The sequence below is a fragment of the Mustelus asterias genome, chromosome 4 (genome assembly GCF_964213995.1).
Source record: "Mustelus asterias chromosome 4, sMusAst1.hap1.1, whole genome shotgun sequence".
Classification (NCBI taxonomy): Eukaryota; Metazoa; Chordata; class Chondrichthyes; order Carcharhiniformes; family Triakidae; genus Mustelus; species Mustelus asterias.
The window spans coordinates 4,248,260-4,261,035 of NC_135804.1; the positions used below are offsets into that span (position 1 = coordinate 4,248,260).

A 12,776-nucleotide genomic window follows, 5' to 3' on the forward strand; every position below is an offset into this window, starting at 1 on the left:
ATCCATTACTTCACACAAAGGGGAGTGGAAATCTGGAATTCTCCACTTGAATTACAGGGGTCCAAGACTGAAATCTTTCGATTTTCATTGGGTTAAGATGTCAGGATTTTGTAATTAAGGAGTGCAAATGATCTTGTGACACAGGTGAACCATGGTAAAATTTAATCGCAGAGGTTTCTAACGGTTTACTCATGTTTCCGTGTTAGTCACCAGTAAGTGTGAAGAGGTCTTACGGTGTGGGAAGTAGGGTGCGTTGTCATTGATATCACTCAGGAAGATGTCTACAGTAGCAGTTGAGCTCATTCCGCCTGGATCTAGACCCATGTCCTTCGCTTGGACAATAATTCGATAATCTTTTTTCCTCTCCCTGTCCAGGTCAGGACTCTTTACACGTATGACTCCTGATAAAAAAGAACAATATTTTTATTCAGCAGTGTCCTTTCACACCACTGTAAGTGTAAGTGAAATTCATCACAGGAAAACTCTGTGAATATATCACAGAGGAAGTAATGTTCTGGCCTGTTCACATCTCTGGGAAAGGTCTCATACGATGGGAACATGCAGTGACTGTTACACACAAGGTGCCACACAGAATCCATTACAGCGATTGTTGGTCAAGGAATAAATATTAGTCAGGGCATCCCGAATCTGTTTAAAATCCGTGACTGTCGACTCCTCTACATCACACTCTGCGAGGGGAGAGAGATTTGATGTCTAATCTGAAAGATATCGTCTCCAACAGTGCAGTAATCCCTCAATAGTGCAATGGGGGTGCAAGACTGGATTGCGTGCTCAAATCTCTCAAGTGAGATTCAATGTCAGCGTGGAAACATTGGTGTGTCATTGATGTCCTGTTATAAATATATAATAAATAAGCTCTGGAGGGTCTTGTAGTGCAGTGCGTGGCGTTCCTGCCTTTGAGCCACAAGCTCTGGGTTCGAGGCTCAATCCAGGACCTGATGGCCAAGGAAGGTGTGTCCAAAGATGTGCAGGTTAAGTGGATTAGCCATGCTAAATTGCCCCTTAGGGTCCAAAGCTGTGTGGGTTAGGGGGATTAGCGGGGTAAATACTTTGGGTTACAGGGATAGGGCCTGGGTAAGAAGCTCTGTCGGAAAGTCGGTGCAGACTGAATGGCCTCCTTTGGCACTGCAGAGATTCTATGGAATCAATGGTTCTATAACACAGCAAAATAGGTTTGAATGTCAACCTGTGAATCCTTCCAATGCATGCCAATGGCAGGAGGTAAGAGCGGGAGAGATTCCTGATTGGCCATGGGATGGAAAGACTGTTGGAGCCTCTGCCATCACTATCCATAGCTCCAGACAGCAACATGTATGGGAAAGGGCATGTTGCCACAGCAACGTGGACTCCTTAAGTGAGCTGTAACCTACCATCACCATATGGATCTGGGCCAGGCTACCTTTAGAGTTGTAACTGGCAGTGAGAAGATAGTGAGGGTCTGCACTCTGTGGCATTCTCAAATACTTGCATAGAATTCCCATGAAAGCCTTGGATACAGCCCATTCAAGCGAAACATTGACTCAGGAACCAATCTGTGCGCAGTAATGCCCAACAAATATCAATGGGATGTGTGATCAGGCCTTTTCCTTTATAGATGTTAACTGAGGGCTTAATATTTGGCCCTGGGAGATTGGTGAGAGCTCCCTTGCTAAAGTTTATTTATTATTGTCACGAATAGGCTTACATTAACACTGCAATGAAGTTACTGTGAAAATCCCCACGTCGCCACACTCCGGCGCCTGTCCGGGTACATTGAGGAAGAATTTAGCACGGCCAATTCACCTAACCAGCACGTCTTTGTGGGAGGAAACCGGAGCACCCGGAGGAAACCCACACAGACATGGGGAGAACGTGCAAACTCCACACAGACAGTGACCCAAACCGGGAATCGAAGTCGAAGCTGGGTCCCTGGCGCTGTGCCACCGTGTCGCTCTTTGAAATAGTGGCTGTGGGATCTTCCCCCTCCGCCCGAGAGGCGAGGTGGGTTCTGAGTTTAATGCCTCATTCAAAAAGCAGTAAATAAATACTGTCAAGAAAATAAGCAGCAAAAGAAATGAGAGCCTGAGAAAGTGAGGGTGAAATTGTTTCCTTTAACAGAAGGTCGGTTACCCTCTGCTAGAATGTTTTGATGTGGAGATGCCGGCGTTGGACTGGGGTAAACACAGTAAGAAGTTTAACAACACCAGGTTAAAGTCCAACAGGTTTATTTGGTAGCAAAAGCCACACAAGCTTTCGGAGCTCCAAGCCCCTTCTTCAGGTGAGTGGGAATTCCACTCACCTGAAGAAGGGGCTTGCAGCTCCGAAAGCTTGTGTGGCTTTTGCTACCAAATAAACCTGTTGGACTTTAACCTGGTGTTGTTAAACTTCTTAGAATGTTTTGAACCATTGATTCCTTGTTTTCCTGTTCAAACTAGCCAAGTGTAAACAGCGGCTGCTGATTGGCCCAGAGCCTGGCTGGGATTTCATAGCCCCGTCGTGACAGGGTGGGGCTGGAATATGCGGTGAGCTGGTCAAATCTCCATTGACCTGGGCGGGACTGGAATACCTCGCCAACAGGAGCGACTGTAAAATTTCCAGCCCCGTCTCGCACTTTGAGAGGAAGCTCATCTCGTCCCAGATAGTTTGAATGAGCAGGGTTGGGATCGGTCCGTCTGCGTTGCTTACCTGTCATCTGCTCAATGAAGAAATTCTCCTGGTCGTTCAGGATCTTGTAGGTTACGTTTGCGTGCTTGCCGACAGTCGGGTCATCAGGGTCGTGAGCACTCACGGTGATAATGGAGGTCCCTGGACAGTGGTGAAAAGCACATTAAATTACAAATCATTATGTTGGTGCATTCAGAGCACACTCTTGTTGGCTATATTCAGTATGGGGCCAGGACCTCACTAACAGGAACATTACCACTCCCATCCCAGACAGCAGAGGGGAGGACAATTCACCTGCCCAGAGAAAAGAGGCATTGGTATCTGTGAGGAAGCTTCAGGAAAGGATTCATACTGAATCCCATGTTGTACCCGTCCTGGGAGTGTTTGATGGGGGACAGTGTAAAGGGAGCTTTACTCTGTATCTAACCCCATGCTGTACCTGTCCTGGGAGTGTTTGATGGGGACTGTGTAGAGGGAGCTTTACTCTGTATCTAACCCCGTGCTGTACCTGTCCTGGGAGTGTTTGATGGGGTGGAGATGCCGGCGTTGGACTGGGGTGAACACAGTAAGAAGTCTCACAACACCAGGTTAAAGTCCAACAGGTTTATTTGGTAGCAAATACCATAAGCTTTCGGAGTGTTTGATGGGGACAGTGTAGAGGGAGCTTTTCTCTGTATCTAACCCTGTGCTGTATCTGTCCTGGGAGTGTTTGATGGGGACAGTGTAGAGGGAGCTTTACTCTGTATCTAACCCCGTGCTGTTCCTGTCCTGGGAGTGTTTGATGGGGACAGTGCAGAGGGAGCTTTACTCTATATCTAACCCCGTGCTGTACCTGTCCAGGGAGTGTTTGATGGGGACAGTGTAGAGGGAGCTTTACGCTGTATCTAACTCAATGCTGTACCTAAAGTAAAGTTAAAAAGTTTATTTATTAGTCACAAGTAGGCTTACATTAACAATGCACTGAAGTCACTGTGAAATTCCCCTGGTCGCCACATTCCGATGCCTGTTCGGGTCAATGCACCCTAACCAGCACGTCTTTCAGACTGTGGAAGGAAACCGCAGCACCCGGAAGAAACCCACGCAGACACGGGGAGAATGTGCAAACTCCACACAGACAGTGACCCAAGGCTGGAATCGAACTTTGTGAAGCAGCAGTGCTAACTACTGTGCTACCGTGCTGCCCTACAAATTGCTCTTTGGAGAGCGACATTAAGAGCAATGTGGAGACGGTGTCTTAGTTTCATTGCTGCAACAGAGAACCAGCACAGGCTCAATGGGCTGGATGGTCCATCTGTATTATGAACCTGTATTTCTATAGAAAGATGATAGCGCTTGTCCATTTCTAGATTTAGATCCCCTCCACACCACCCTACCCACCCCCCCCCCCCCCCCCCCGCCCCCAACCACTCTATTTTGTGAATGAAGCTGTTCCTGTTATTGTCAGGGAAATTGATTTCAGTATTGTGTGGTTGTCGGGATACCAGATCTGAAACCTCAAGGTATATAATGAATTCAGACTAAACTCCAACAATTTGCTGTTTTGGCATTAATGTGAGGATGTGATATTTCTCTCCAGGCATGATTCTACTGACAAACTGGGAAGCTTTTATCGAAACAAATTTTATTTAACAACACAGTTTGACTATAACAAATGAATTGGCTCAACCTTTAACAATTGAACAATACTTAAACATGACAAGACACAGTTCTTAACTGCTAACCTATCAATTTGTCTTGCTCTTACCTCTGCCAGACATCTCAGGGACAGTTCCGTTAAATGGGTCCTTTGTAAATATGGGTGCGTTGTCATTCAGATCCAACACATGAATACTGAAGTTTGTTGAAAGACCGACTTGTTTGTTAGACTTTATGTCAACCACAAGTCCTTCCAGTTGATAACGAGGTTTCTTCTCTCGGTCCAACTCTCTGTAGGCACCGATTTTTCCAGTGTTCGGATCCACCTTAAAAATAGTTCCGACCCCCTCGCCGCGTAGTTCATATTTAGTTACCCACTTCTTGTGCCATCTTGAGTTTATCTGGAGAGGATAATAGACAGATGTTTCGCCATTAAACATACGGATATTCCGGATACTTTTCTCCAGCTGTGAGATTCCACATTCGGTGCTGGGAAAATTCTGCCCACCAATCCGCACTCACACATCAGCCCCCTGCCCGAGTATTCATAGACCTACCGAGGCTCTGAGTCCAGTGTGATGCTGTGTTCACATTCTCTCTTAGGGGAGGCGATGGCCTAGTGGTATTATCGCTGGACTATTAATCCAGAAACTTAACTAATGTTCTGGGGACCCGGGTTCGAATCCCACCATGGCAGATGGTAGAATTTGAGTTCAATTGTTGAATATTGAGTTCAAAAATATCTGGAATTAAGAATCTACTGATGACCATGAAACCATTGTCAATTGTCAGAAAAACTCATCTTGTTCACTAATGTCCTTCAGGGAAGGAAATCTGCCATTCTAATTCAAGCAATATTTCTCTTACAGACTTAAAATTAGTTGGCAAAACACAGGCATATTTGCTTATCTCAGGTTAACACTGTTTGAGCTTTCAGAAAACCTCTGGAGAGATAGAGACAGCTGTTTCTTCTGGCAATCCAAACAGCAACTGCTTGTATTTTTTAAAAATGCAACTGAACCAGGAAGGACCCGATTTTACCATCGCGTTGCACCCGTTTTCGGACGTGAAAACTTGGTAAAGTCGGGCGTGAGGCGATTAGCGCGATCCGCACCCACGTCCATGTAGATGCCCACTTTACCAAGGCCCGAAAATGGCCATGATCCGAACAGCACCCGAAATGGGCGCAACGGCGATTTAAATGCATTTGCATACATTTAAATTGAATGAATGAACTGCCTGCCCATCTTTACCAGCATTTCCCCCTTTACCATCGTGTTCGCCCGTCCAGATTCGACACAAAACAGACCTGCTCGGCAAAGGTCTGTTTCGGGCGCTCCAGCTTCTGAAGAGGTAAGTTCAGAGCTTCCAATGGCTCTCTGACTCAGATCGGTGATGGGGGGGGAGGAAGGCGGGCCAAATCATTCTCTGGTGGGGCGGGGGTGGAGGAGGGAAGCCAGATCATTCTTTGGTGGGGGGGAGGGAGGAGGGAGGCCAAATCGCTTTCTAGTGGGGGGGTGGGGTGGGGGGGGGCAGGGGGGGACCACTGCCACTTTGCGGGTGATTGGTTGGGGGCAGGGGGGCAGAAGGTCGCGATTGGTCTGGGTTGCGGGGGGGGGGGGATAGGTGGATAAGGGGGACAGCAATGTTGTGGGGGTGGTGCGATGTCTGTGGAGGGCTTTATCTGCTTTTTGCGGCCCGGGAGCAATGTGACAGGGGCGCATTTTTCACATATTTTTTACTGCTTGCGCAGTTCAAAGCTCCAATCGGAGCTGCAGCGTTTTGAACGTGATAAACCCCACCCACAGCGCAATTCAACACGCCATTTTGTTTCAGGCTAAGTGCGTATGGGGGCGCCTGAGAACAGATTTCCAAGTCGGATCTGAATTGCGCCCAGATTCAGCACTTAGGATCAAAATGGTAAAATTGGGCCCGATGTCCCTGCAATTTTAGCTCCTCCTATTAAGCCCATGACTCAACAAGGTCCCCTTGTTTCACAGAATTCCTAGTGTCATGCTGTTCATTGAATACTTCCTTGTCAAATCACTCCTTCCAAAGTGTATCACCTCACAATATTCAGGGTTAAATTCCATCTGCCACTTAACTGCCCATTTGACCATCCTGTCTATATCTTCTTGTAGCCCAAGACACTCCGCCCCACTGTTAACCACCCATCCAATCTTTGTGTCATCGGCAAACTTACTGTTCCTACTCCCCACATAGTCATCTATGTCATTTATATGGATGATGAATAATAGGGGACCCAACACAGATCCCTGTGGTACATCACCGAACACTGGCTTCCAGTCTCTAAAGCAGCCTTCTGTCATCACCCTCTGTCTCCTACAACGGAGCCAATTTTGAATCCACTTATCAAATTACCCTGTATCCCATGTGCATTTACTTTCTTTACAAGTCTCCCATGTGGGACCTTGTCAAAGGCTTTGCTGAAATCCATATAAACTGCACCAACTGCACCACCCTCATCTACACACCTGGTCACCTCAAAAAATTCAATCAAATTTGTTAGGCATGACCTCCCTCTGACGAAGCCATGCTGACTATCCCTGATCAAGCTTTGCCTCTCCAAGTGGAGATAGATCTCTCCTTCAGAAGTTTCTCAAATGGTTTCCCTACCACTGACGTGAGACTCACTGGTCCGTACTTCCCTGGCTTCAGATTCCTGGTATCACAATTTAGTGGGAAATGAGGATATGGCTGAGTCTTTAAATAAGTTTTTTGTGTCGGTCTTCACGGTGGAGGACACAAATAGTTTGCCAAATATTAACGATAGAGGGTTGGCAGCAGGAGAAATACTTAATACAATTAATGTTACCAGAGAGGCAGTGCTGGGTAGACTAATGGGACTGAAGGTGGATAAGTCCCCGGGTCCGGATGGAATGCATCCCAGGGTATTGAAAGAAATGTCAGAGGTAATAGTGGATGCGTTAGTGATTATTTATCAAAACTCGTTGCATTCTGGGGTAGTGCCGGTTGATTGGAAAACGGCTAATGTTACGCCGCTGTTTAAAAAAGGAAGGAGACAAAAGGCGGGTAACTATAGGCCGGTCAGCTTAACGTCTGTAGTAGGGAAAATGCTGGAATCCATTATTAAAGAGGAGATAGCAGGGCATCTGGATAGAAATGGTTCGATCAATCAGACACAGCATGGATTCATGAGGGGAAAGTCGTGCTTGACGAACATGTTGGATTTTTATGAAGATGTGACTAGGGCGGTTGATGGAGGAGAACCGGTGGATGCGGTGTTTTTGGATTTCCAAAAGGCGTTTGATAAGGTGCCCCATAAAAGGCTACTGAAGAAGATTAGGGCACACGGAGTTGGGGGTAGTGTGTTAAAGTGGATTGGGGACTGGCTATCCGACAGGGAGCAAAGAGTCGGAATAAATGGGTGTTTTTCCGGTTGGAGGAAGGTAACTAGTGGCGTGCCGCAGGGATCGGTACTCGGGCCGCAACTATTTACCATTTATATAGATGATCTGGAGGAGGGGACGGAGTGTAGGGTAACGAAGTTTGCAGACGACACAAAGATAAGTGGAAAAGTGAATCGTGTGGAGGACGGAGAAGATCTGCAGAGAGATTTGGACAGGCTGAGTGAGTGGGCGAGGATGTGGCAAATGGAGTATAACGTTGATAAATGCGAGGTTATACACTTTGGAGGAAATAATAACAAATGGGATTACTATCTCAATGGAAACAAATTAAAACATGCTACCGTGCAAAGGGACCTGGGGGTCCTTGTGCATGAGACGCAAAAGCCCAGTCTGCAGGTACAACAGGTGATCAAGAAGGCAAATGGGATGTTGGCCTATATTGCGAAGGGGATAGAATATAAAAGCAGGGATGTCTTGATGCACCTGTACAGGGCATTGGTGAGGCCGCAGCTGGAATACTGTGTGCAGTATTGGTCCCCTTATATGAGGAAGGATATATTGGCATTGGAGGGAGTGCAGAGAAGGTTCACCAGGTTGATACCGGAGATGAGGGGTTTGGATTATGAGGAGAGGCTGAGGAGATTGGGTTTGTACTCGTTGGAGTTTAGAAGGATGAGGGGGATCTTATGGAGACTTATAAGATAATGCGGGGGCTGGATAGGGTGGAGGCGGAGAGATTCTTTCCACTTAGTAAGGAAGTTAAAACTAGAGGACACAGCCTCAAAATAAAGGGGGGTCGGTTTAAGACAGAATTGAGGAGGAACTTCTTCTCCCAGAGGGTGGTGAATCTCTGGAATTCTCTGCCCACTGAGGTGGTGGAGGCTACCTCGCTGAATATGTTTAAAGCGCGGATGGATGGATTCCTGATCGGTAAGGGAATTAAGGGTTATGGGGATCAGGCGGGTAAGTGGTACTGATCCACGTCAGATCAGCCATGATCTTATTGAATGGCGGGGCAGGCTCGAGGGGCTAGATGGCCTACTCCTGCTCCTATTTCTTATGTTCTTATGTTCTTATGTAAAAGTCTGACTCAAGAGCTGCTTCTTCCCTGCTGTCATCAGACTTTTGAATGGATCTAGCGCGCGCTAAGTTGATCTTTCTCTACACCCTAGCTATGACTGTAACACTACATTCTGCACTCTCCCCTTTCCTTCTCTATGTACGGTATGCTTTATCTGTATAGCGTGCAAGAAGCAATACTTTTCACTGTATGTTAATCCATGCGACAATCATAAATCAAATCAAATCAATTAGATTAAACTAAATCAATTCAAATCAAAACTAGATTGTGTAGGGCACTGTTTTTTTCTGTTTTAGAAGATTAGCTAAGATCTGTTTGTAGGTAGATCTCGCAGATCCATCAGGATCATCAGTTGGCAGCCACTCTGAAGCAGACTCTGAAACAAGCTGCAAGTCGGCTAAATTAACTAACCTGTCCCAGTTTCAAGGTTCATCTGAGAACTAACCTCCTAGATATTCGACTACAAGAAACCTCACAATCTGCTGTGAGCTCTTCACTTTACCAGACCCTCACTTCAACTTCAAATCATCAAATCCAATCAAGTAACCACAGGTCTGCCAAGTGCGAGAGCAGAAATCATAAATCAGAGAAAGAATTAACTGTAATCTGTGAAAGTGCACCATCTTTATCTGTATCTAGTCTTTGTGTGTGTATGAGTGTGTGTACTTTTGAGTGCGCATGTGTGTGTGTGCATGTGAGTGTGTGTGTATGTGAGTATGCCTGTGTGTGTGCGTGTGTGTATGTGTTTGTTCATGCATGAGACTGTGGATGTTGCGTTAATTCAGGATAAGTGTGTGAAAATAAATAATCATCTTTATTTTTAAACTCTCAAAAGCTTGCTGCTGCATTATTTAATTGGAATGCACACTCTAAGGGTAAGAAAAGTCGGCCATTTTTCCATGCAATATATATTGACACACACATACATCCTGCCTGTAATGCTAGCTAAAGGATAGGTGCAGGAAGGGGAAGAGGAAAACTTGAAGTCACCTCACCTGTCCGATTTCTTTAGGTTTTGACTCGCCCTCCCAGCAGGTGAGTTGGTTCCAGATCCAGTCTGACTGAAGGCTGGTGTTGTTTCCTTTTATACTTGGCCCTGACTGGGCTGCACAATTCACAATGTAGATCAGCAGCAATAGGGGCAGCATTGTCCCGGACATGTTGGTGTGACTGACCTGTAAACCAAAGCAAAACATATTTCATTCATCCTGCTGGTTTGGGACATGGTATATAGTACTGAGTGTGAGTGATATTCCAACTATTCCAGTGCTCTCCGGGATTTCATCCCCATCTTCCATAGAATCATAGAATCTACGGCACGGAGACAGGTCTTTCGGCCCAAACTGGTCCATGCCGACCAAATTGCCCATCTATGCTAACCTAATTTTCCTGCATTTGGCCCCTATCCCTCTAAACCTTTCCTATCCATGTATCTGTCCAAATGCCTTTTAAATGTTGTCAATGTCCCTGCCTCAACCACTCCCCCGGCAGCTCATTCCACACACGCAGCACACTCTGTGTAAAAACGTTGTTCCTCAGGTTTCCATTAATTGTTTCCCCTCTTAACTTAAACCTATGTTCTCTAGTTCTCGATTCCCTAATCCTGGGAAAAAGACTGTGTGCATTCACCCTATCCATGCCTCTCATGATCTTATACACCTCTATAAGATCACCCCTCAGTCTCCTATCCTCCAAAGGAAAAAGTCCTACCCTATCCAATCTCTCCCTATAACTCAGTCTCTTGAGTCCTGGCAACATCCTTGTAAATCTCTTCTGCACTCTCTCCAGTTTAATAATATCTTTCCTATAGCAAGGTGACCAAAACTGAACACAATACTCCAGGTGCCTCACTCAATGTCCTGTCCAACAGCAACATAACTCCCCAGCTTCTATACTCAATGCCCTGACTGATGAAGGCCAGCATGCCTAAAGCCTTCTTCACTGCCCTACCTACCTGTGACTCCACCTTTAGAGAACCGAGCATCTGAACTCCAAAGTCCCTCTGTTCCACGATACTTCCTAAGGTTCTAACATTCACCGTGAAAGTCCTGCCTTGATTTGACTTTCCAAAATGCAACACCTCACACCTATCTGTATTGAACTCCATTTGCGATTTCTCGGCCCACTTCCCCAGCTGATCAAGATCCTGCTGCAATTTTTGATAAGTCTCCCCAATTTCTCTGCATATTTGTTCTTCTAATTCCCGTTGACTATTTGGGGGGCCTATAGTACAACCCCAATACGATCACTAGTCCTTTCTTATTTCTTAGTTCCACCCTCACTGGATGATCCCTCGGTTATTTTATCTCCACTGCCGTGATGCTCTCCTTAATCAAAAATGCAACTCCCCCTCTTCTCTTTCCTCCACCTCTGTCCCGCCTAAAGCACCTGCACCCTGGAACATTGAGCTGCCAGTCCTGTCCTGCCCTTAGCCATGTTTCAGTTATGGCTATAATATCCCAGTTCCACGTACCTATCCATGCCCTGAGTTCATCAGCCTTACCTGTCAGCCGTCTTGCATTGAAATAGATGCAATTTAATATAACAGGTAAATTTGAGCACATCCAAAACTCTGCTGCCGGTCTCCCAACTCACACCAAATCCTGTTTATCCCTCACCCCTGGGCTAACTCACCGCAACTTAAAAACTGGAGCAAGCAGAGAGGGAGTGATTTGTGGCAGGAGTGCTGGTGAGAGATTTATTTATTTATTTATATATTTATTTAGTTGGTGTGTTTTTTTGCCTTTATTTTTCGAGTGGTATTTTTCGTTTCTTATTTTTAAACTGAAAACCGGAAGTGGGCTGCTAAGGAGTCTGGGAAGGGTTTTTTAAGCGCGCGAAGTATAAAAGGTAGGCTGCAGTATACAGCGGGCAGCGTCGGGAGTGGGTAGCGGAGTGATTGGGAAGCAGAGCGAGAGCTATAAGGGCTTTGGCTCACAGGGCTTTGGGGGACAGGGCGAGCAGGGGTTCTTATTCACTTTTCTCTGTGTACCTTGGAATAAAGGGGCAAATATGAGTGTGAAGCCAGTGTGTTGTTCCCGGTGTAGGATGTGGGAGGTCCTGGAGGCACCTGGCCTCCCGGACATCCACATCAGTGGGGGGGTGTCGAGCTGCGGTTCCTGAGGGACCATGTTAAGGAGCTGGAAGTGCAGCTCGAGGATCTTAGGCTGTTAAGGGAGAATGAGAAGGTGATAGACAAGAGCTATCATCAGGTGGTCACACCAGGGCCATGGGTGGAGGCCAACTGGGTGACGGCCAGGAAGGATAAAGCTCGGGTAATTGAGAGCACCCCGGTGGATGTGCCCCAGCACAACAAGTACTCCTGCCTGAGTACTGCTGGGGGGGACAGCCCGCCTGGGGGAAGCAGCAGTGGCCGTGTCTCCAGAGTGGAGTCCAGCCCTGTAACTCAGAGGGCTAAGGAAAAGAGGAGGAAGGCAGTGTTAATCGGGGACTCGACAGTAAGGAGGTCGGACAGGCGTTTTTGCGGAGGCAGGCGGGAGTCTCGGATGGTGGTCTGCCTCCCTGGGGCCGGGATCCAGGATGTCGCTGGTCGACTCCCAGAAATCCTGAGGGGGGAGGGAGAGGAGCCAGAGGTAGCGGTACATATTGGTACCGCTGACGTGGGAAGGAAGTGGGAAGGGGTCATGAAAAGAGAGTATAGGGAATTAGGGAGACAGCTGAGAAGGAGGAAAGCAAAGGTAGTAATCTCAGGATTGCTGTCTGTGCCACGGGAGGGTGAGGGCAGGAATGGAGTGAGGTGGAGGATGAATGTGTGGCTGAGGGACTGGTGCAGGGGGCAGGGATTCAGGTTCCTGGACCATTGTACCTCTTTAGGGGCAGGTGTGACCTGTACACACAAAATGGGTGGCACTTGAATCCCAGGGGGACCAATATCCTGGCGGGAAGGTTGGCTAAGGCTTTTGGGGAGAGTTTAAACTAGATAGGTTGGGGGGAGGGGATCGTGATGAGGTGACTGGGAGCAAGGAAGTTAGCTCGCAAACAGA

The 12,776-nt window shown here is 47.0% G+C and overlaps 1 protein-coding gene across 1 annotated transcript in view; it reads right to left on the bottom strand.

The window, feature by feature from the left end:
* LOC144492466 (cadherin-5-like) overlaps positions 1 to 12,776 on the bottom strand; it is an 81,697-nt gene that overhangs the window by 26,598 nt on the left and 42,323 nt on the right. The window contains exons 2-5 of the mRNA XM_078210522.1: positions 9,768 to 9,947; positions 4,409 to 4,700; positions 2,686 to 2,805; positions 234 to 401 (exon numbers count right to left, since the gene is read on the bottom strand). Coding sequence (XP_078066648.1) covers positions 234 to 401; positions 2,686 to 2,805; positions 4,409 to 4,700; positions 9,768 to 9,932 — 745 coding nt within the window. The 5' untranslated portion in view covers positions 9,933 to 9,947. The remainder of the gene's footprint in view (positions 1 to 233; positions 402 to 2,685; positions 2,806 to 4,408; positions 4,701 to 9,767; positions 9,948 to 12,776) is intronic.